The sequence below is a fragment of the Talaromyces rugulosus genome, chromosome V, assembly GCF_013368755.1.
Source record: "Talaromyces rugulosus chromosome V, complete sequence".
Classification (NCBI taxonomy): domain Eukaryota; kingdom Fungi; phylum Ascomycota; class Eurotiomycetes; order Eurotiales; family Trichocomaceae; genus Talaromyces; species Talaromyces rugulosus.
This window is the reverse complement of record NC_049565.1, coordinates 4,056,747-4,077,190: the sequence shown is the minus strand read 5'-3', so window position 1 is coordinate 4,077,190 and position 20,444 is coordinate 4,056,747. Positions and strand designations below refer to the sequence as shown.

Sequence of the window (20,444 nt, the reverse complement as noted above, 5' to 3'; positions counted from 1 at the left end):
GAGGCGGTATGGGTAGGCAGAGACGTTGCAGGCTTGGCTGGAGGTCGATGGCAGATGCTGGAGCCGCGGGATGACGAGAGGGACGACTGACCTGGTGGGCCCCGGCGCCTGCACAGCCAGTGGCCGCCCGCCTTGTAATAACAATCATACATCGCGAGCGCAGTCACCAGTCATCTACTAGGCATTGCTAGCACCACATGGGCTGCTGCTGTCCCACTGTTCTGTCGCCCCAAACAGATAAGTGTGATAACTAACTACCTGACCGACCGCGGTTATTGCCTGTGCCTGTCTGTTGCTGCCTTGCACTCGCTTTTTTTTATCCGGCCGCAAACTGTCAACAACACTCTCGCTTACGTCCTGTCCTGACTCTAACTCTAATCGACCAACGCAGACCATGCGCTGAGAGTTCTGTCGCGAATCAATCCTGACTTTTACCACTCTCTGAAGCACCATGGCGCTCCCGCTTCTCCCTTTCAGGGACATCAACCTGCATTCGTCCCCCTCCCACTATTCGTTTACCTCGCCGTCCACGCCAAATGCGCCAACGCTGGTGGTGGAGCGACCGACCGGCGACTTGCGTTTGAACGATGGCTCGCTGCTGGGGACAAAGCGAGTGTCCAGCATTGCTGGCATTCTGGGCATCATCAAGCTCAAGCTGGGTATGTCGTGGTAGCCTACGAGACAAGAGAAACGCTGACTGACTGGGGGCAGACAAGTACATTATCATCATCACCAAGGCCCAGCCCATGGGCCGTCTTCGCGGTCATATGGTATACAAAGTCGTCGCCACCGAATTCCTCCCTCTGCGTGAACGCCCGTTGCATGATACCGACGAAAATACCTACCTCGCCCTGTTGAAAGACTTGATTCGCACCGGGCCCATGTATTTTTCTTACTCCCTCGACCTGACGAGTAGTTTCCAACGCCAATCACAAAGTGACTTGAATACTCCTCTGTGGAAGCGGGCCGACGATCGCTTTTACTGGAATCGGTTCATTCAGTCGGATCTGATCGATCTCCGGGTCGGTGCTGGAGACAATGCCGGGGTACGTTACAGCCAGCAACCCGGCGTTGACCCATACATCTTGCCCGTCATTTTCGGCATGCTTCGCATTACGCCAGCAAGGGTCAAGAACACTCCATTTACCTTCGCCTTGATTACGCGGAGGTCAAGACACCGTGGTGGAACACGATACTTCTCCCGGGGTATTGATGAGAATGGCAATGTATCAAACTACAACGAGACCGAACAAATCGTGATTTTGAATGATGCTACCGGCGGCCTGGCGGGCTTTGCTGGCGGCCAAACAATGCAGAATGGGACCACCCAAGACTTGCAGGTCTTTTCCTTTGTTCAAACCCGAGGCAGTGTGCCTGTCTACTGGGCTGAAATCAACAATCTCCACTATACTCCTAAATTGCAAGTGCGGGGTGTGGAAACCGCTGTCGAGGCGGCCCGGAAGCATTTCACAGAGCAGATCAAGGTGTATGGAGAGAATTACCTGGTCAATCTAGTGAACCAAAAAGGACGAGAGGACCGAGTGAAGGAGGCCTATGAACAATTAGTCCGCAGTCTTGTATCCTCCCCAGTGGAAAGCGCAGAAGCCGATGAGCCGCGCACGCCCGAAAAGGTGCACACTTTGGACTCGGAGCAGAAACAACAGATTCTGGATCACATTCACTATGTCTATTTTGACTTCCATAATGAGACCAAAGGTTTGAAGTGGCATCGGGCCCAGCTTCTCTTGGACCGGTTGACAGACGGACTAATGCGTGGACAATATTTTCGTGGCGTTGAGAATCCCGGTGATGCAAATGGGCAATTGGATTCAAGGACCCTCCAGACAAGCGTGGTTCGCACAAACTGCATGGACTGCCTCGATCGTACGAATGTGGTCCAGAGTATGCTGGGCCGTTGGACAGTAAGCCGTCAGCTCATGGATGCCGGCGTACTTCGACCAGGAGAGTCCGCAAACGACGATCCAGAGTTTGAGAACTTATTTCGCAACATGTGGGCAGACAACGCCGACGTGGTCTCCAAGGCCTACTCTGGAACCGGCGCTCTCAAAACCGACTTCACCCGAACTGGAGAGCGCACACGTGCGGGTATGGTGCAAGACCTTTCCAACTCGCTTACTCGATATGTTCGCAACAACTTCATGGATGGTCCTCGCCAAGACGGATTCGACTTGTTCCTCGGCAATTATCTGCCACAGAACTCGGCGTTGGGAAGCCTTCTTCTCTACATCGATCGAAGGCCAGTTGCTATCCAGTCCATCCCATACGTTCTTGCGGCAAGCGTCTTTATGGTACTGGTTGCCACCTTTACACGTCGCCTACCGGATGCCGCAGTATGGCCTCTTAGAGTATTTTTCCTCGTGTGGCTGATTGTTGGCGTATGGTGCTCTCGCTTCATTTCTCGCCATGGGATGCTTTACGTAAGTCTTTATCACACTATGCATTACCGTGTATTGGTACTAACAGAGAACAGGTCAACTGGCCCAAGCTCAACACTCCAACTGCTGCTTCAGAAGGCTTCCAAGAGGCTCTGCACTCTGCCCGTGCAGATCCAATTGTCGGCCGTTTTTTACCAACCAAGCGACACCAGCGAGGCGCCAGCAGCGTCCGTCTGGGTTACTTGGAAGAGGGAAAAAAGAGGCTTGAGTAATTTTTCTCAAGGTATTATTATTCAGGCATGCGTCTGTTCCGCCTGGTCTCTTTTAATATTGTAGAATACGGCTTCATATTTTTTTTTCACTTGATTTCTTCTCTTCTACTTTCTCTGCCTTTGAGAAATAGGGCCTTGACTTTATTCACGTTTACTTAACTAGCTTTAGTCCTTATAAACCTTTCCTTTCTGTTTTTATAGTTTACTTTATCCATTTTGTTACGAATAGAAGCACATGAAGCAGCCCTGTTGTTTGTTGATCAATTTTGTAGGAATAAAAACTAGGTAATTAAACATATGTTAGTATCGACTTGCAGGATATTCACTCATGTTAGATAGTGGAAAATTTCAAGAAGATAGATATACTTTGATTCTTATGCTCTGCGGTCAATATAACTCTTAGTTTCATCGAGGTACATGCACAGCACGCGTGGATATTGTATGGGATCAAAAACCCTCTAGATATTTATCTAGAACTGACTAAATTTTTCTGGAGGAAATGTACGATACAGCATGACAGGATCCTAGAATTTCTAGAATCTCATGCCGTTACATTTCCCGTGACACTTGAACTTAGGCCTCACCAATCTTGGGGGATCATGACCAGTTCATTTTGCCATTGTTGTCTTTTCGTGTTTGTATTACTGGGCCTATCCTTTCCTTCATCCTCACTATTATTCTCAGCCTCAACTCTCGCCTTTTCCAACACCACCCTGCGCTGAATGTATCTCATAGTTTGATTGAAATACACCTCAGGCATGCGTGGATATTGCGTAGGATCAAAGACCGTTTGCATATTTGCCCACAGCGGACTGAGTTTATCCCGAGGAAATGTACGATACATAACGACAGGATCCCATTTCCTTATGGCCTTACATTTCCCGAGGTACTTATAGACCTCACCAATCTTGGAGGATCATGACCAGTCCATCTTGCCACTGTTGTCTTTTCGGGTTTGTGCTTCCAAGCAGCGCAGGTAACGTCGATATGGCGCGGAAGAGTGCCAGCCTCGGAATCATTGCGAAGGAGATAATTCCTCTACTTCTTTCGTTTTCCCTCGAAGAGTTCCCTGGTCAGATCCCTTCGCACGCCTGGTACGTACTTGATCGTCCGGCCCAACGGTATGAGATTAATACCATTGCCTTTCCAAGCCGGGTGGCCGCACCTCGCCTGAAGCCAAGGAACATAACATTCCTGGTCAAACTTGGTTCAATAGGCGAATAGGTCGTCTAGAACCGGCTGGCGACACCTACTGCATATGCGCAGCATGACCCTTTGTAGAGGCCCATCCATGACGAGGAGGTCATCCATGGTGGATTTCCTAGACCTGGCGATTAACTCGCCGTAGACAAAAAGCGCCGATATAGTAAGCTGTAATGTCCAAGATTTTCGGGCCATCTTGGCCTTTCGTCAGAAGGCTGTAGGCAACCTCAAACTCTTCGCGAGATGTGATCGGTTCTCTATTGCGCTTGAGTCCATCCTGCCGTTGAACAAAGTCAACCAATGGCTCTGGGAGATCCTCCCAGTCGTCGACTTCCAAGTCGTCAACCTCGCCATCCGGCATTAGCATCTCAACTAGCTCCGACCGCTCATCCATAAATTGGAGGATTTGCCTGTAACAATCCCTTCTCTATGTGAGGTTAGATGATGCTGATAAGGAATATCACTCGAGAGGAGCTTCACTTGCCTGAGCGGTGTCATCGGTGATAGGCATGTTGAGGGTGAGCAGTCTTGGCGTTGGATTATGCTGAGCGCCGAAAGCAGACATGAGCTGCCGAATTTCTTCAAGGCCCTCTTCTTCCTCACGTGAGGCTCGAGTGACATGGCCATTGCTTGCAGATACACGAGACTCGGGGAAAGCAGCCTGAAGCTCTTTTCGTGCTTGGTATTTCCAAGAACGTCCCAGTTTCCGCATATCATTCGAAGAACGCATGTCACGAAACAACAGCAAACTTTCTCATAAAAGTTGGGTTGAATTTCAATGCAGGCCAGACGAGTGGCACGGACATGAATTCTCTAGATTCACGTTTCCAAAAAGATGGAAGGATTCCATCTTGCGCAACACTCAAGAGGCTAAAAAAAGAAAGAGAAGATTTGTGTCTTTTGTCGCTATTTAGAACAAAAGCAGGCCAGGTCTAGTATAGGATCCTGTGAGGGGTGATATGCCATCTATGGCATAGTCGTGGTATGATAGTTGTTGTATTGAAGGAAGAGGAAGCTGTGAGGGGCGGGAGCGGTCTTATATAGACCTCTCTGCACGTGAGACGGCCATGTTTTTGCTGGAGATGTCCGCCAGCCATGAAGAAATTTTCCTTTGTGCGAGAGCGGTCGCGCTTTGGGAACCGTGGTCATATTTCCTCGGCGTATCCCGACATCTTTTTTGAATGAAATTCTTAGGAGGTACCATTTGACTTGCTGAAATATATTGCCCTAGATCCCTACTGGCGTCTGGTTTGTTTTGTGGACCCACCAATTCAAAAAAAAACCAATTTTCATTAGATCTGTATATAAATTATATGGTTACAGAATGGTTACAACGTTCGAGACGTGACAAGATTTTGATGCGTTGCAAAAATTGGTAACGTATTGAAATATATTACATTATGGTTTTATGTTACGTATAAAAAACATATAGACGCTAATAAATTGGGACCATATTATTATTGCTGTAACGGTAATAATACAACTTTACGATCGTATGGCCGATACCAGGCTGCTCAAGGTTGCCGCGGCGGTAACCGGGTTCCTTACACATCGAGTTCGGAGCGGATCCAAAAAGCACCTCGTCATCTTTTCTCAACCTTCACCAACAGCTCCTCCCCAGCTCTCTCTCTCCACCCCCAATTGATAGCACAGGTAGGGCAGCCCGCCATGCTGCGCTCCTCAATTGTGTCAAGCCAGGCTCGGCTCCTGTCTCTGGGCCGACAGCGCGCAGCGACACAATTCCCTTCCGCATCTTTTGCAAACAGCCCCGTTGTCCGTGGCCAGGTATGAACGCAACCCTCCCCCCCCGAAAAATGCAGGCATTGCGCCAGAATCTTGTATCCTAATTCTCGTCATTGGCGCACAGAGGTATCTTGCACAGTCTAGAAATCCTGCCCCGACCAGCGCAACGCCTGTTTCACCCGCGTCAGAGTCACCAGTACCTCCCGAGACCGTATCCTCGACGGCGCCGTCTGCGTCCGGCCAGGGCCAGACGTCCCCCCCTTCATCGATACAGCCTCCCCAGAAACCCACGGAAGATGCCGCAGATGTTGCAGTCGAACCTCCTGCTCGCAAGCGGGGACGATTCCGGAGATTGCTATTCTATCTCGTCCTGACGTCCGGTTTTGCCTACGGCGGTGGTGTGTTTCTAGCTCTGAAGTCGGACAACTTCCACGACTTTTTCACAGAATACGTGCCCTATGGTGAAGAGAGCGTTCTCTACTTCGAAGAACGTGACTTTTACCGTCGTTTCCCCAATGCTACCCGTCACTCGAACCGACTGCCTCCGTCTCACAAAGAGGAGTCGCAAAAAGTCACCATTCCTAGCAACAGTGGACTCTCTTGGAAGGTTGCGAGCGATGAATCTAGCGGTAGCGATGTGACTCAAAAGGGTCCTCACAACAGCGCACAAGCCGTGACCAAGGCAAAGGACGAAAAGAAAGCAGAGACTGCTAAGAAGCAGGAAGCCAAGGAAACGCCAAAGGAAGAGCCTAGAAAACCAGCTGTCTCCCCTGTCTCGACTCTCGAACTGGTCAAGGTTGATGCCGCTGAGGAACCCGTCGTTCAGGAACTTGTCAAAGTTTTCAATGATATAATAACCGTCATTAGTGCCGATGGCGCTGCCAACAAGTACTCGGCGCCAATTGCTAAGGCCCGAGCCGAGCTCGAAAGCATTGGCCAGAAGATAACCGCCCTGCGAAGCGACGCCCAGATGGAAGCCAAGGAGGAAATTGACAAGGCTCACGCTCTTTTCGATGAATCGGCTCAGAAGCTCATGCGCCAGATTGAAGATGCACGCGCTGCTGAGGCAGCTCAGTTCCGTGAGGAGTTTGAAACTGAACGGGAGAAATTGTCACGCGCATACCAGAAAAAAACTAAGGTGGAACTTGTGAAAGCACAGGAAGTGGCGGAGCAACGCCTGAAGAACGAGCTTGTCGAGCAGGCTATCGAATTGAACCGCAAATATCTCAACGACGTGAAGGACTTGGTGGAACGGGAGCGTGAAGGTCGCTTGAGCAAGATTGGCGAACTGACTGCTAGCGTCAACGAGCTCGAAAAACTCACCGCAGACTGGAGCGATGTTATTGACAGCAACCTGAAGACCCAACAACTTCAGGTTGCAATCGACTCCGTTCGTACTGTGCTTGAGAATGCCACCGTTTCCAAGCCGTTCGTCCGTGAGCTGGTCGCTGTGAAGGAGCTTGCTGCCGACGACCCTGTTGTGGCTGCTGCCATCGCCTCGATCAACCCTACGGCGTACCAACGCGGAATCCCTACAACTTCACAGATGATTGATCGCTTCCGCCGCGTGGCCAGCGAGGTTCGCAAAGCCAGCCACCTCTCTGAAGACGCAGGCATCGCTCGCCATGCCGCCAGCTTTGCTTTGAGCAAGGTCAAGTTCAAGAACGATGAATTAGCCGATGGTGATGACGTTGAAAGCGTTTTGCTGCGAACACAGAACATGTTAGAGGAGGGAAGACTCGATGATGCTGCTCGTGAGATGAATGGTCTTGACGGCTGGGCGAAGATTCTGAGCAAAGATTGGCTTGCCGACGTGCGTCGTATTCTCGAGGTGCAGCAGGCTTTGGAAGTAAGTTTACTCTATACATTTGTAAAAAAAAAAGTACTAACCAACGTCTAGGTGATGGAAACGGAGGCTCGCCTACAGTGCCTGCGGGTTGAGTCTTGAGAGTCCTCGCATTTCTATGAAACGTATTCCTGTAAAACATAAATGTACTAGACTCAATACGATATATTTCATTTGTTAGACATTTCCTTCTTTTCTCTTTTTTTGTTTCAGTTTCAAGCATGGGAACTTGGGAAGAAAAACTCGGTTGTATTCAGGTTATTCGCGCAGTATTTAACAAGGAACTAGATGTCCAATAAACTCTTCTAGAGTTGCAGTACAAGAGAAAAGAGCCTGGTGCCTTGCAAATTAACCTAGCATCTAGAAAAAACAGTTCGTGATAGATCATCATGTTGTTGCACGTGCACTTGTCTACAATGCCAAGCCGCAGAGATCAGCCCGGTGTTTGCAGTGTTTGTCTTGACTCGGTCCCGATGTTGCACATGAACGCAACAGGCATCAACAATATTGAATCATCAGGAAGTATACCCACATTAGCTTTTGATGAAAAGAGGATTTTGGACATACACAATAGCGCCAGACACAGAGTGTATGAACTCTTTCCGCCTTTAAAGCCCAGTCCACGACGATATAGCGCGGATTGAACTGGCCGCCGATATCATCTCCGAGATGTCTTGACCTGAACGAACACGGGCACCCCTCTCTTTCCACCCCTAGGAGACACGGCTAGCTCGACCAATACTCGAAAAGGAAAAATGGATAACAGTGCCGATCGAGATATGGAGCTGGAAGGCAGCACGCTCGGACGCAATTCTAGGGACGATGGGAACACCAACAGGTCAAGGAGGCTACCATCCCAGGCATCATCCGGTGGTTTCCTACTCGAGTCGGCGTATCCTATTAGCTCACGCCGATCCGGCTCAGACAGCCACCGCGCCCAGCAAAGAAATAGCCATGACAGTAGGAGGAGTGGGAAACGCAAAACCGCCGGTGTTGTCGATGAGATAACGGTGTCTAAGAAACGGACAACACCTCTTCGTGCGAGACAGCACAATCACCAGCAGGGGGAAACGCTGAAAACATCTCCCTTGGCTGCTGTCACAAATGCGTCTGCTTCTGAAGAACAGCACGATATACAGGATAATAATACCTCTGGACAACATACCTTTGCGCGAACATCGAATCCTCCTACCGGCGCCGGTCTAGATACAGATCCAGCTCAAATCGTGAATCTTGCGTTGAACCTCAGCGAATCTCGGAGGAGAAGTAATATCGGACGTGCACCGTCGAATTCCTTATCGAATGTCCGCCGAAATGTCTCGAACAGCACGGGGCTCTTTGTACCACCTTCGGATATTCCCCAGAGGTCAGCATCAGGTTTCAAAAGAAATTCTAGACATCCTAGTGCCGGCATGCCGGATGAAGCTTTTGTAAGAAAGGCTCACCCGACAATTCCATTACCGCATGATACACCAGCGAGCGACGTTTTTGCCTCGGGGCTTCTGCCGGACAGTGAGCAGTTTGATAAAGAAATGACATGCTCTGATGCAACGATAGCCAGAGTTACAAAGGCTAAAGAACATTTTGAGCTCTTTGCGCTATATTTGCAATTGCTTTCTCATGTGCCTCCTCTTCCGCACTCGGATATGAAATCTCTCCATGTCGCGAACCCCGGCAGAGCCTACAACCCCTTGCAATCTATTCGCAATAGGAAGCTTCGGTTTAGAGAGAAGCGCCAGATTGATATCGAGTCAGAGGGATGGAAAGATGTTGAGAAAGTAGAACAATGGCTCGATTCAATCGAAATGGTCCATGGACACAACACTCGGGACCCTTATCAATGCCTGGATTTACCACAGTTCAATACCACGGCAGGTGGAAATGTCCAGGGAGACAAAGATGCCGCTAATAACCCCGACTCGCGTCCATCAAGCGTGAAAACGAACCCCACGGGCCCAAAGCTGCAGAGACCTCGTCTTGAGTGGGAGATTTCGCCCGCAGAGCTTCTCGCCGATGCTGCATGGCTTGAGCACGATCTTAACAAGGCTAAGGTTGTTAACAGCAACGGCGACAAGCTATATCCCGATACCTCAAAACTCAAACCTGTCAGCCGCAAAATTTCACAGCGCGAGCTGGTGTTAGATACGAGCATTGTTAAGGAGGAGAAAAAGCCTTTACCAATCGGACACTCAGTGACCCTTCCACATTTTGAAAAAAGTAGGCCCCATAGCAACTCAGATCGAAGCCACCGTGGACGAAAATTGCGGAATGCACTGCATATCCCTCAGAATACCAACAGTCCTGACGGAACACATGTGCCAAGGTGGACTCGCTCAAACAGCACCTCAAGCGAATCGAGCGGCTTTGGAGTGATGTCGCGTGGGAGGACTCGAAAGTCCAAATGGGGAAAGAGACCCAATCATACACTTGAGAAGCCGGAGGGTACATCTGGGGCACCAAGCCAACGATCTGAATCTTCCAAACCAAGTGCAACGGCCTCGGCACAGGCTGCAATATCCCAGACAGTGCTCGTCGACACTCATGATTACGCAGACAGAGGTCACGGTTTTATTTCTCCTGCAGGAAGTACCGTTGGCAGAGAAGATCGTCGAATGTCCGTCGACGATATGGATAGCACTGCCCCGAACTCTCCAATTCACGGCCCGATATTCCCTAGTATCACGGCTAATCTATCTCCACCGTCCAGTCGCTCGCCTTCTCCCCGAAAAAGTCTACCCCGTGTCATTGGGTCTTTGAATGAGCGGACAAGAAACATTCGCCAAAACCTCTTGGATCAAGGAGAGAGCATTGACGCCGGTCTTTTGGACACAGAGTTCCAGAGCCGCAAAACCACAGCTACAGACTCTAGCCCCAAGGATACTGAAAGTCCCAAGGCCTTAGAGCCAAGTCTATTGCCCGAGCCCCGGTACAGCCAAGATGAAGCGACATTAGGCAACTTTCAAAGGTCAGAAAGTCATGGGTTGTCGAAATCTTCTACGAATGGTGAATCGAAGTTAAAGGGCTTCCTAAAGGGAAGTAGGATTGCAGAGATCGTCGGCAGTGAAGTTACAAAAGTTGGAGATAGAATACGGCGAAGGGATGGAGGTGGCCATTCGCGCCAATCCTCTTATGCTTCAAGTTTTATATCCGACTACCGGGATTCTGATGATGAGAAAACCGACGGAGAATCCAAGCCTGAGAAACAAAAGTTGTCGCGTCAGGAACCTACACTTTCCGATTATGATCCAGTCATCATATCATCACAAAAGCAAAACGGGCGGAGGTCGTCGAAATCTTCGATCTCAAACATGCCGGCGTTGGCGCCGCCTATTCGAATAGACAGCCGTGGCGATCTCTCTGATCTGGACAGTGTCTCTCGAGATAGTGGGCGGCTTAGTAGCGTGCACTTTACGAGAGTTCACCCCAATGAAGCACCGGCATCTTCACCAGACATCACGTCGTATAGTGAGAGGCGAAACAGTTATGGATTTGGCACTGCTTTCAACGCTCTCGAGTCCAATCGAGTCAGAAAGTTCCTCGGACGGGGCAATGGCATGACAATTCAAACCACTCCTAGTAAACCCCCGGTGACAGGACTGGCGAGCGTGGATCCGTCCGCTGCCAAACGCCCTCACGTATTGTCGGCAGAAAGCCGTGCCTGGAGCCTGTCTGATCGCAGTATACCGAAGCTGAGTGATTCGTCCACGATCGAGAAGCGCGAGATATCGCGATGCCAAGCTCTACTGCTGTCATCAGGGATTAAAGCGCGTGAAATTGTCTGTCGAGCTCACGAGCCTCGTGACTTGCCGCCAGATTTTCTCGTCCGCAGCCTGATCGCCAGCGACGCTCCCATCCCACGCATACCCCGGATCGATGAGTTTAGCTACGCGGCTCGAAATCTTCTCGATCGCTTCGAAAACACCAAGGCCGGCTTAAACAGGTCCGTATATCGCTTCACCAAATCTGGACTTGCCCCGCTGGCCAAGGATGTCGAGCATCTCGAGCATCTAATCAGCGAGTCCCTGACGCCACGGGTGCGCGCTGCAGCGCTGGAGGCAGAGTCATTCAGCACCCAGTTGAACACAACCAGCACACTGGCCATCAAACAGCTCAGTGACGCGCTCGACAAGGGACTACGGAAACGCAACCGACGATTTCGAACGATTCGTCGAGTCGGCTTTGTGTTGCTGGAATGGGTCCTCGTTGGCGTAATGTGGTGGGTTTGGCTGGTGGTGATGGTTTTTAAGATTTTTAGGGGTATTGCGCAAGGTACGCTGGCAAGTATTCGGTGGGTTTTGTGGATTTGATTTACCTTTTGTTAAGTTGTTGTTGCATTTACATTGCATTGCATTTCCCCCCTGCATAGCGCCTATTTTGCTTCTCTCAGATGTTTGTTATACTATACCCTCCAGTCTTTATTTTCGACTTTATCAACTATGTACATGTATCCATACAGTCTACTATTGTACCTTTACTGTTAACATCTATTTGTCTATTTTCTACATGTAAATATAGACAATAATAGCCGCGTATTATATATATATTTTATCCTGACAGTCACCCTCGATAAATTCTTACAACAACTGGAACTTGGTCCAAATTCAAAATGTTGTCGATGATGCATCGGTTAAAGCTACATGTACAGTCACAATGAAGTCCATATTTCCTTAAGAGACATATATTAATAAAATTAACTCTCACCAAATCTTTCTACAGACAAGTTTTGCGTTCATCAACGATGTATCGCGGCCCTGGACATTACCGGATGGTGGTCGTAGCCGCGGCAAGGTAGCCGCGGGCCACGGAAATATAATGTTTCCCAAGGGCCAATGCATGACGATCTCCCCAAAAAATGAGTTAAATTTGATTGTAAACTGTTTGTTCGTCGGAATGAGTCTGTGATGTTTTTATTTCAAGATTCAAACTGCTTATACGTACCTGGTTATATATGAGAATGACGTTCAAATCGCTTAACCAGGCTCTTGATAGTAAGAAGTGGCTAGGAAAACAACGTTCCCTGGACTTGTGCTAATATTTGAATACCGTGTGAAAAATAGTACCAACGAATGTCACAATATGGCAGTGGCTTTTCGGACCAAATGGGCTGCAAACTAGAACAGCTGGTTTTACCAACACGGCTACAAAGGAGAGAATTAACTATGGCCAATTGCAAGAGTACGCTACTTATTTGTCTACTGCGTTGGTGAGAAAATATGGTCTGCAGGCTGGGGACACTATTGTCCTGTGCAGCCCAAATACAGTCTGGTATCCTGTTGCAATGGTAGCAGCTGGCCGAGTTGGTACGTTACCGTTTTCCCCCTTTCATGTTTCCGCGAGAAAGTCGTCTCACGAGAAGAATTGTTTTTTAGGCGCTATTGTATCAAGCGTATCTCCTGAGTATGGAGTAACCGAAATGATCCATGCACTCAAGACAGTGCAACCCAAGTATCTGATCACCGTGGCGTCTCGTCTGAGTGTAGCGAGAGAAGCAGCAGAGAGCATCGGTCTTCTCAGAGACCAAATACTCCTCCTTGACGATGAAGTAGAAGGACACGTCTCACTGGGCCAATTGCTGAAATTAGGCAAGGCTTATGGTGCAACTGATCAAGTTCTGCCCTTTCAGATTCCTCGAGGCAAAATAAATGCAGATATTTGTGCATTTATTAGCTTTAGTAGTGGCACCTCGGGGCTTCCAAAAGCGGTAAGAGTTTTGAATTCTTGGACCTGATTAATTTGATCTGATGGGTTTTCCTAGGTTATGATTAGCCATGGAAATGTCATTGCGCAGTGTCTGCAAGTCCAACTAATTACCCCCTTGAACTACAGAAAAGTCCTCGCCGCGCTGCCTCTATTTCACAGTAAGTAACACATTAAAAGACCTCTTTTCTTGCTAATTAAAAACAGTCACTGGTCTCATCCATCAACTACATCTCCCAATTTTACTCGATGCCGAGGTGTACATGCTTCCATCTTTCACCATGGAAACAATGCTCAAAGTAATAGTCGAGTACCAAATCATAGATTTACTTCTTGTGCCTCCAATAATAATTCGCCTGGTGCGTGATCCGATTGTGAACAAGTACGATCTATCACATGTGAAGCGGTTCTTTTCAGGAGCTGCTCCTTTGTCGGCTGAGATAATACAGCTCATACAGAACAAGTTTCCTGAAACCGGTTTTAGGCAAGCATACGGTATGACTGAATCTTGCAGTGCTATTACCATGCACCCCCTGAATCTATACGATTACAAGTATGCACGACACGGTGGGAAGATTGTTGCAAATACCGAAATCAAAATCATCGATCCCGAGGACAACACTCGAGAACTCGGATACGACGAGTGCGGAGAAATCCTTGCACGAGGACCCCAAGTTGTCATGGGTTATTTAAACAATGAAAAAGCAACACGAGAGACCTTTGATGCTGATGGATGGCTGCACACGGGCGACATCGGGTCAATTGACCGGCAGGGGTTTATCACTATCACCGACCGCATCAAGGAATTAATCAAGGTCAAAGGCGTTGGGGTGGCCCCCGCTGAGCTGGAAGACCTGTTGCTTAGCCATCCAGCAGTGGAAGATGTTGCTGTTACCTCGATTCCAGATGAGTATTCGGGCGAACGACCTAAGGCATATGTCGTGGCCAAGAAGGCGTATGCCGAGTCCGACGATCGTCTAGCCCATGTCGGTTACGAGGTTATCGAGTATGTAAAGAAATCTCGTGCTCGTCAGAAATGGATCGTGGAAGTCGAGTTCCTCAAGGCTATTCCCAAAAGCCCGAGTGGCAAGATACTTCGGCGTGTTTTACGTGATTTGGAGCAGAAAGGAGTATCTCGAGGAGTAGTTGTCAAGGACGATAAACGCCAATCCCAGGCTAAGCTATAATATTACGCGCATGCTGCTTCTAGCTGCTATTGTATATTTGTTTCCGTGAGCTTGAGCTTGAATTTATTTGTCTGAAATCTACATCCGATTTTCCTTCTAACTAACCCCGGACTTTTTGTAACCTGGTAAGATACTTGATTCGTTTTGAAACCCTGCCAATGAACCGAAGAACTTAAATTTAGTTCATTAACCTATTAGTAAATGAGATAATAGGAAATTAGTCACGCTCTCATGACTGAGCAAGGTGTTTGTAGCTGGATACACTCTCCATAAACCCCACATTTGATCACATATTAGTCACGGCATCAACCAACTTGTGCGAATAGCAGTTATATGAAATTTCAACGGTCCTATGTCAATAACAAATACTACGAAACTTATTGAAAATTGCAACATCCGGAAACTATCATGGAGGTCCCAGAGGCGGAAGTCTTCCCAGCCCTGAGAGGCAAGGTTGCCATTGTTACAGGCGGTTCTCAGGGTATGGGTAAAGCTACTGTGTCGATTTTTCTGAAAGCCGGAGCCAAGGTGGTGATTGCCGACATCAAAGAGCAAGAAGGCCAAGAAGTCTCCAAGGAGCTGCAGCACCTCGGCGAGTCCATATTCGTGAAAGCAGACGTATCAAACGATCAAGATGTTCAGAATCTAGTAGCGGTGACAGTGCAGAAGTTTGGCCGTTTGGATATTGCAGTCAATAACGCCGCTCTAACCCCAGACAAAAATCCACTGAAGGATTTCGACCTAGCTCAGTGGAAACGCATCTTAGATGTCAACCTTACGGGGACGGCGCTTTGTTGTAAATACGAAATGAAGCAGATGCTGAAGCAGGGAGAAGGGGGATCCATTGTGAACATTGCATCTATTAACGCCTTTAAGCCGCAACCCAATATGCCAGCCTATACATCTGCTAAACATGGCATCATTGGCCTCACGAAGCATGCTGCTATGGAGGGTGGCCCTCATAGTATTAGGGTTAATGCTATTGCTCCAGGTGCGATATTTGTGAGTCTTAAATACGCCCCAGAAGGAATTAAATTGGAGAACTGACCACATAGAAAGAGCGAGATGTCTGCAGCTGCGTTGGAAATTATGGGAACAACACATGAAGAATTTGCTCCACAAGTGAGCTACTTGAACCGGTTTGGTTATGCCCATGAAGTCGCCCAAGGCTCGCTATGGCTCTCTTCGCCTTCATCCTCCTATGTAACTGGAATCTGCTTGCCTATTGACGGAGGATTCACAGCTAAATAGAGATGTCATCGGAAATGTGAGACCGTTGGAGGATAGGAAAGGTGCCTATGGGGGATTTGAAGACTCCACTTTTGGAACTGGGCACATTTACATCTTAGTTTCTAAAATAATGATACATGATCTTCTGCACAATGCTTCATTGCATGTACATGTATCTCAATGTTGGCTATCTTCAAATGTTGACGGTCCGAGAGTACAACTAAGGAAAAACGTTTGAATTCAATACTAAAAACTACACTGTTTGAACCTTCGTAAACAGTTAATAACATAATTTACCTCTTTGTATGCTTAAAAAACGGACGAGGAACATTGTCATAATATGGGACGACAATCCAGTCTGGGTCCTTTGTGGCGCTGACCATTGCGATTGTTCCTGGGTGAATGGGCTTGTCCGAAATCACCAATTCAAGTAGCGCAGGGCCATGCACAGCGGAAAGCTTTTGAACAATTGGCCGAATAAAGTCAAGATTATGCACTTTGGCGGCCGGAACGCCTAGGCCTTCTGAAACGGTATGGAAAGATGTTCTGGGGCTTAATGAACTGATCGGCCTAACCGTGGCCGTTGTCTCGTAGACCAGATCCTGGCCATGCTTAGACATCCCCCAGATGTGATTGTTCATCACAACTGTCAGAACATTGACTCCATGGCGTGCAAATGTGTCGAGTTCCCCGATGTGGAAACCGGCTGAGCCATCGCCTTGGATGTTAATAACTTGGCGACTGGGATCTGCAACTGCAGCCCCCAGAGAATACCCCCATCCATTCCCCAACATGCCGATGTACCCTGCAGAAAATAAGGACAGGAAGGGACGAGCAACCTCAGTCAGATCCGTAGCCCAACTTCCAGCTTCGCCACCGTCGATGGATATTATTGATCCTGGTGCGAGAGACGAGAAGAGCTCTTTCATGGCAAAGTACGGATGGGTACGTCCATCGATAAGGGCCTCTTGAGACTCATGAGGGTCTGGCTCTTTTCTGGGACCCAAAGCAGTTTGGACCCAGCGCGAAGGAACTTGGAAGGGGCTCTTTTCTATTTCCTCGTTGAAAGATATTAGAGCTTGATGGGTATCGGCGATAATGCCAATATCGACGGGAATTTGTCTTCCGATTTCAGTGCCATCTATGTCGACTTGGATAAACTTGCACCTCTTGTTTGGAAGAATGGCTCCACTACGACCACCTAGAAACATGCCCGTTCGAGCTCCCAGGAGAATGATTAGGTCTGGTTGGGACTCGCCCGTCAATTTCGCCAAATTTGCAGCCAATCCAGCTTGGAGTGGATGATCAACAGGTAAACCACCGAATCCTTTCTGGCTATGGAATAATGGTGTTTGAGTTGTTTCCAGTAATTTCGAAAGTTCTTGAGCTGCCTAGAATTAATGGATCATCAGTTCTCAATTCTTTCTCTTGATTTGAAGCTCCTGGAAAGTTACCTCTGTAGATTTGCAACCAGTACCAATAATGATGGCAGGCTGTTTTGCACTCTTCCAAGATTGAATTGCTTTAGCAATGGCATGGCTATGTGGTCTTGGGGGATACGGTAGCGGCGCGGTGATAGAGCCCCAAGAGATCTGGTCCTGTTGAACTGGGCGAAACAACACATCAATGGGTATATCAAGAAGAACTGGGCCTGTTTTATACTCCAATGTAAGCAGGTGCCGCGGTAAAGAAAGATATAGACCAGAGGAAAGAAAAGCACACCTGGAGCTCCGGTACAGGCTACGCGGTGGGCGTGGGCGACTAATCTGGGGATTTCCTCTGCCTGGACAATCCGATGCGCAAATTTGGTCATGGGAGTTGCCACTACTACTTGATCCAGACTGCCCTGTAAGCAATTGGTCTCGGCATCTCTCAGAGGTGGAGAGCTGGTTACGACGACGACTGGGCTGCGATCAGCAAATGCTGTAGCTATTCCAGGCAGACTATTGCCATAGCCACTATTTGCAGTAACAAAGGCTACTCCAGCCTTGTGGCTAACCTTGGCATAGCCCTGAGCTGCCTGAATAGCGACTTCTTCGTGTCGTGTATCGACCAGACGAATATCGTTCTCAGCACATCCAACTAGGAAAGCATCTAGATGACCTCCATGAACACCGAAGGCAACCTCAACACCAAGTTGGCGTAAACACTGTGCCAGTAGGTCACCGCCTGATAGCTCTCGGTGAGAAGGCTGCTTCAATTCCAATGCCATGTTGATTCTTTTTTTCGAGACGATGATGGGATTGGGTATTCTCCTGGCGGTAGTTTGCCTATTTATATCTGAAATTATTTTAGATTAGAAAGCATACATTAATTGATATGGGTACTTACTCAACCAAAAAGTGGAGATGGCTTTATTTAGTCATAGTTATCCTAGTCATCATATTTCACGCTTATTTTTGGACTATAGACTGCTGAATGACGCATACACCATAGCTAGACTACATAAAGAAAAAAGTCTCACATTTTCCTCAAGAAAAGATAGCTTATATCATCGTATAACGGAGAAAATGGCTGTCATAACTTTTGATTTAGAAAACTAGCCTATAGTATTTTCACATATATGGATAAGCCACTGAAGTGCTATGTAAGGAAACTTTCATTCTCCTAAGAAACCGATGCCATCTAGCATGTTGGTTGCAGACGTCATCTCAAAGTGTTTTAAAAAGTCATGATCTGACCAAGCTCTGAAAGAATCAGTGCCATCATGCTCTGTGCTATTTTCAAAATCAAAACTAGTCATTAGTTCTTCCAGAGAAACACACTCTTGTGCTTCAGCCTCGTAATTGGGCAATGGGGTCGATTCGGCTTTGGAGGGGCTCCTCGGAGATTTGAGCTCCTTCACGTACGGAATAGGGCTATCATCGTCGGTGGGCATTTTCCCCGTCGCGAGCGAATAGTCCAAGATTGCGGATATATAAACATAAGTATCTGGTTGATGAATAAACACATCACAAAACGACTGTAGGGATGTTTCCTTTTCGGCTATTGTAGTCAAGCCTTTTTTCTGGTGTTGTAGCTGATAAAGCTCGAAAGTATGGAGCACTTTTTCTATGCACGTTGTTATGTGCCGGGTATCGTAGCGAACTCTGTATAAACATCCAACATCCACAAAATATGACAATGAGCGTTCGGACTCGACTTTCTCGTCTGACGTTGTGGGAAGCCGTGTATTCAGACTTAGAAGGATTTGAGGAACAATAATGTAGGCAACGCTGGCTAATGTTATTTCCCACTCGTAATATTCGACATAAATGATACAAGAGAAGAGAGATAGGGAGGATAGTTTACATACGAATTGATAGGGAGATATTTGGCGGATCCATTCACACTCAATCGCTCAACTTCCGTTGATATATGCGAGACGGCAACTTCGAGGTCGACTTTACAGGTATGTAAAAGGTTTATCTCCTCTTCCCCGGTATGGTATTCGCATCTCTGCAGGATAAAACATATATGGTTACATATTGCTACCCTGGCTGATCTGGAAAAACATTAATGGATCTCTCATTAACTGTGAAAAGATCACCCACTCACTGGTAGTAAATGTATAAGAGAGCCGACGCCACTCGTACAGAATGATTAGAGTCTACGGAAGCTGGCGTCCAGTCTTGGAGAAGCATAAAACCTTCCTTTAACCGGTCAAACGCCAATTTAGCGTCATATAGACCGCGCAGATGTTCTGCTAGTCGAGTTCGAGAATCAAACCGGTATTGACTAAGTCCAGCGGAGGGATAAATGATCATTGCCAAGCGAGTCAAGGCCACAGCTAAGTGACAGTATTTGGTAAGCATTTCACACTGCTCGGTCCTGATATCTGAAGAATAAAACATCGGATCGTTAATTTCGGCTTCAAAGTCCTCTTTCGTCAAGCATGGCTGGCTGAAATTGAAATCATACGAGGAGATTTGTAATGGACGCCGCAGACCCATAGATAGGTTTCGATCCCGTAGGATACAGCACCACCATAAGCGTTTCCGGCGATTTTTTGTTGCTGCATCTGATAATGGCAAGCAATGAAATTCGTGGCAGTCATCCGCTCTAGCGTGTGCTATTGCAATAGAAAGCCACATGGTGTTAGAGAGCTGATCAGAGCTAGAAGCATGATACGACAGCAGCAATGCGGATTGGCTGATGACGCATGGATCGGTCTCTACGTGAAAATCGTAGACCAACTAGAACTATATCAGTATATAGGCCAATCACGTTATGCAAGGAAAATAATACTGACCTTTGCATAGGAGTGTAGAATATCTCGTGCTGATAGAAAGGACGAGAAGCCACATTCCCTGAGCACATCGACAGGGACAAACTATTCTAACAGTCAATGCAAAATTTCAGGTCACGTATATCGGGTATTGCACCTCAGCAGCCGCAAAAAGCAGAGTCCGAAATAAAAGGAGAGAAATGGTACGGGATGGCTGCCTTCGCCGAGAAAAATAGATGTCGCAAAAATCTTTTGAATCCACCAAAGGAAGAGTTGGATGCACAGAAAGAAAATAGGCGCGCACAAATGCATCGAGCAGATCTTTTTCGAAGAGATGTAGACAGCCGGAACTCTCGAGAAAAGACTGTTCCTCAAATCGAAGTGATTTTAACCCTCGAGCGGAAAGAAAACTATACTGCTCATAAGGGACTTTGGGCGATGGAGTAAAGCTGGTTTTGTCTGCACCGCCATTAGCCCTAATCGTCGACTTGCGCATTTTTATACTGTGATAATAAAAATTGGGACCACCCACATGTTGCCTTCGTATCATATTTGTTACTGTCAAAGCTACCGAAACTGTGTCCCACTGCGATACCCCCTGTGTCATTGGATAGGGGGGAGAGAGACCTCCTAACTTTGCGTATTGCGTCTGGCCTCGTTATA

At 47.8% G+C, this 20,444-nt stretch overlaps 8 protein-coding genes across 8 annotated transcripts; 5 read left to right on the top strand and 3 right to left on the bottom strand.

The window, feature by feature from the left end:
* Positions 1–451: 451 nt before the first annotated feature.
* On the top strand, positions 452–2,668 carry TRUGW13939_09916 (uncharacterized protein; the record flags this gene model as incomplete). The annotated part of the gene is made up of 3 exons (XM_035493034.1): positions 452–659; positions 712–2,438; positions 2,492–2,668. 3 exons carry the CDS (start codon positions 452–454, stop codon positions 2,666–2,668), a joined length of 2,112 nt encoding a protein of 703 aa, XP_035348927.1.
* A 1,321-nt stretch (positions 2,669–3,989) lies between these two features.
* Positions 3,990–4,601, bottom strand: TRUGW13939_09915 (uncharacterized protein; the record flags this gene model as incomplete). Its single annotated transcript, XM_035493033.1, has 2 exons — positions 3,990–4,281; positions 4,336–4,601. The coding sequence occupies 2 exons, from the start codon at positions 4,599–4,601 to the stop codon at positions 3,990–3,992; spliced, it is 558 nt and encodes a 185-aa protein (XP_035348926.1).
* A 938-nt stretch (positions 4,602–5,539) lies between these two features.
* On the top strand, positions 5,540–7,562 carry TRUGW13939_09914 (uncharacterized protein; the record flags this gene model as incomplete). Its single annotated transcript, XM_035493032.1, has 3 exons — positions 5,540–5,656; positions 5,739–7,463; positions 7,515–7,562. 3 exons carry the CDS (start codon positions 5,540–5,542, stop codon positions 7,560–7,562), a joined length of 1,890 nt encoding a protein of 629 aa, XP_035348925.1.
* Positions 7,563–8,215: 653 nt separating this feature from the next.
* On the top strand, positions 8,216–11,767 carry TRUGW13939_09913 (uncharacterized protein; the record flags this gene model as incomplete). Its single annotated transcript, XM_035493031.1, has 1 exon — positions 8,216–11,767. The coding sequence occupies one exon, from the start codon at positions 8,216–8,218 to the stop codon at positions 11,765–11,767; it is 3,552 nt and encodes a 1,183-aa protein (XP_035348924.1).
* Positions 11,768–12,414: 647 nt separating this feature from the next.
* On the top strand, positions 12,415–14,344 carry TRUGW13939_09912 (uncharacterized protein; the record flags this gene model as incomplete). Its single annotated transcript, XM_035493030.1, has 5 exons — positions 12,415–12,448; positions 12,518–12,760; positions 12,830–13,161; positions 13,216–13,318; positions 13,365–14,344. 5 exons carry the CDS (start codon positions 12,415–12,417, stop codon positions 14,342–14,344), a joined length of 1,692 nt encoding a protein of 563 aa, XP_035348923.1.
* A 408-nt stretch (positions 14,345–14,752) lies between these two features.
* Positions 14,753–15,595, top strand: TRUGW13939_09911 (uncharacterized protein; the record flags this gene model as incomplete). Its single annotated transcript, XM_035493029.1, has 2 exons — positions 14,753–15,346; positions 15,404–15,595. 2 exons carry the CDS (start codon positions 14,753–14,755, stop codon positions 15,593–15,595), a joined length of 786 nt encoding a protein of 261 aa, XP_035348922.1.
* Positions 15,596–15,867: 272 nt separating this feature from the next.
* On the bottom strand, positions 15,868–17,786 carry TRUGW13939_09910 (uncharacterized protein; the record flags this gene model as incomplete). Its single annotated transcript, XM_035493028.1, has 3 exons — positions 15,868–16,965; positions 17,029–17,225; positions 17,297–17,786. The coding sequence occupies 3 exons, from the start codon at positions 17,784–17,786 to the stop codon at positions 15,868–15,870; spliced, it is 1,785 nt and encodes a 594-aa protein (XP_035348921.1).
* Positions 17,787–18,173: 387 nt separating this feature from the next.
* Positions 18,174–20,277, bottom strand: TRUGW13939_09909 (uncharacterized protein; the record flags this gene model as incomplete). The annotated part of the gene is made up of 5 exons (XM_035493027.1): positions 18,174–18,789; positions 18,870–19,012; positions 19,150–19,749; positions 19,806–19,886; positions 20,086–20,277. 5 exons carry the CDS (start codon positions 20,275–20,277, stop codon positions 18,174–18,176), a joined length of 1,632 nt encoding a protein of 543 aa, XP_035348920.1.
* Between the last annotated feature and the right edge of the window lie 167 nt (positions 20,278–20,444).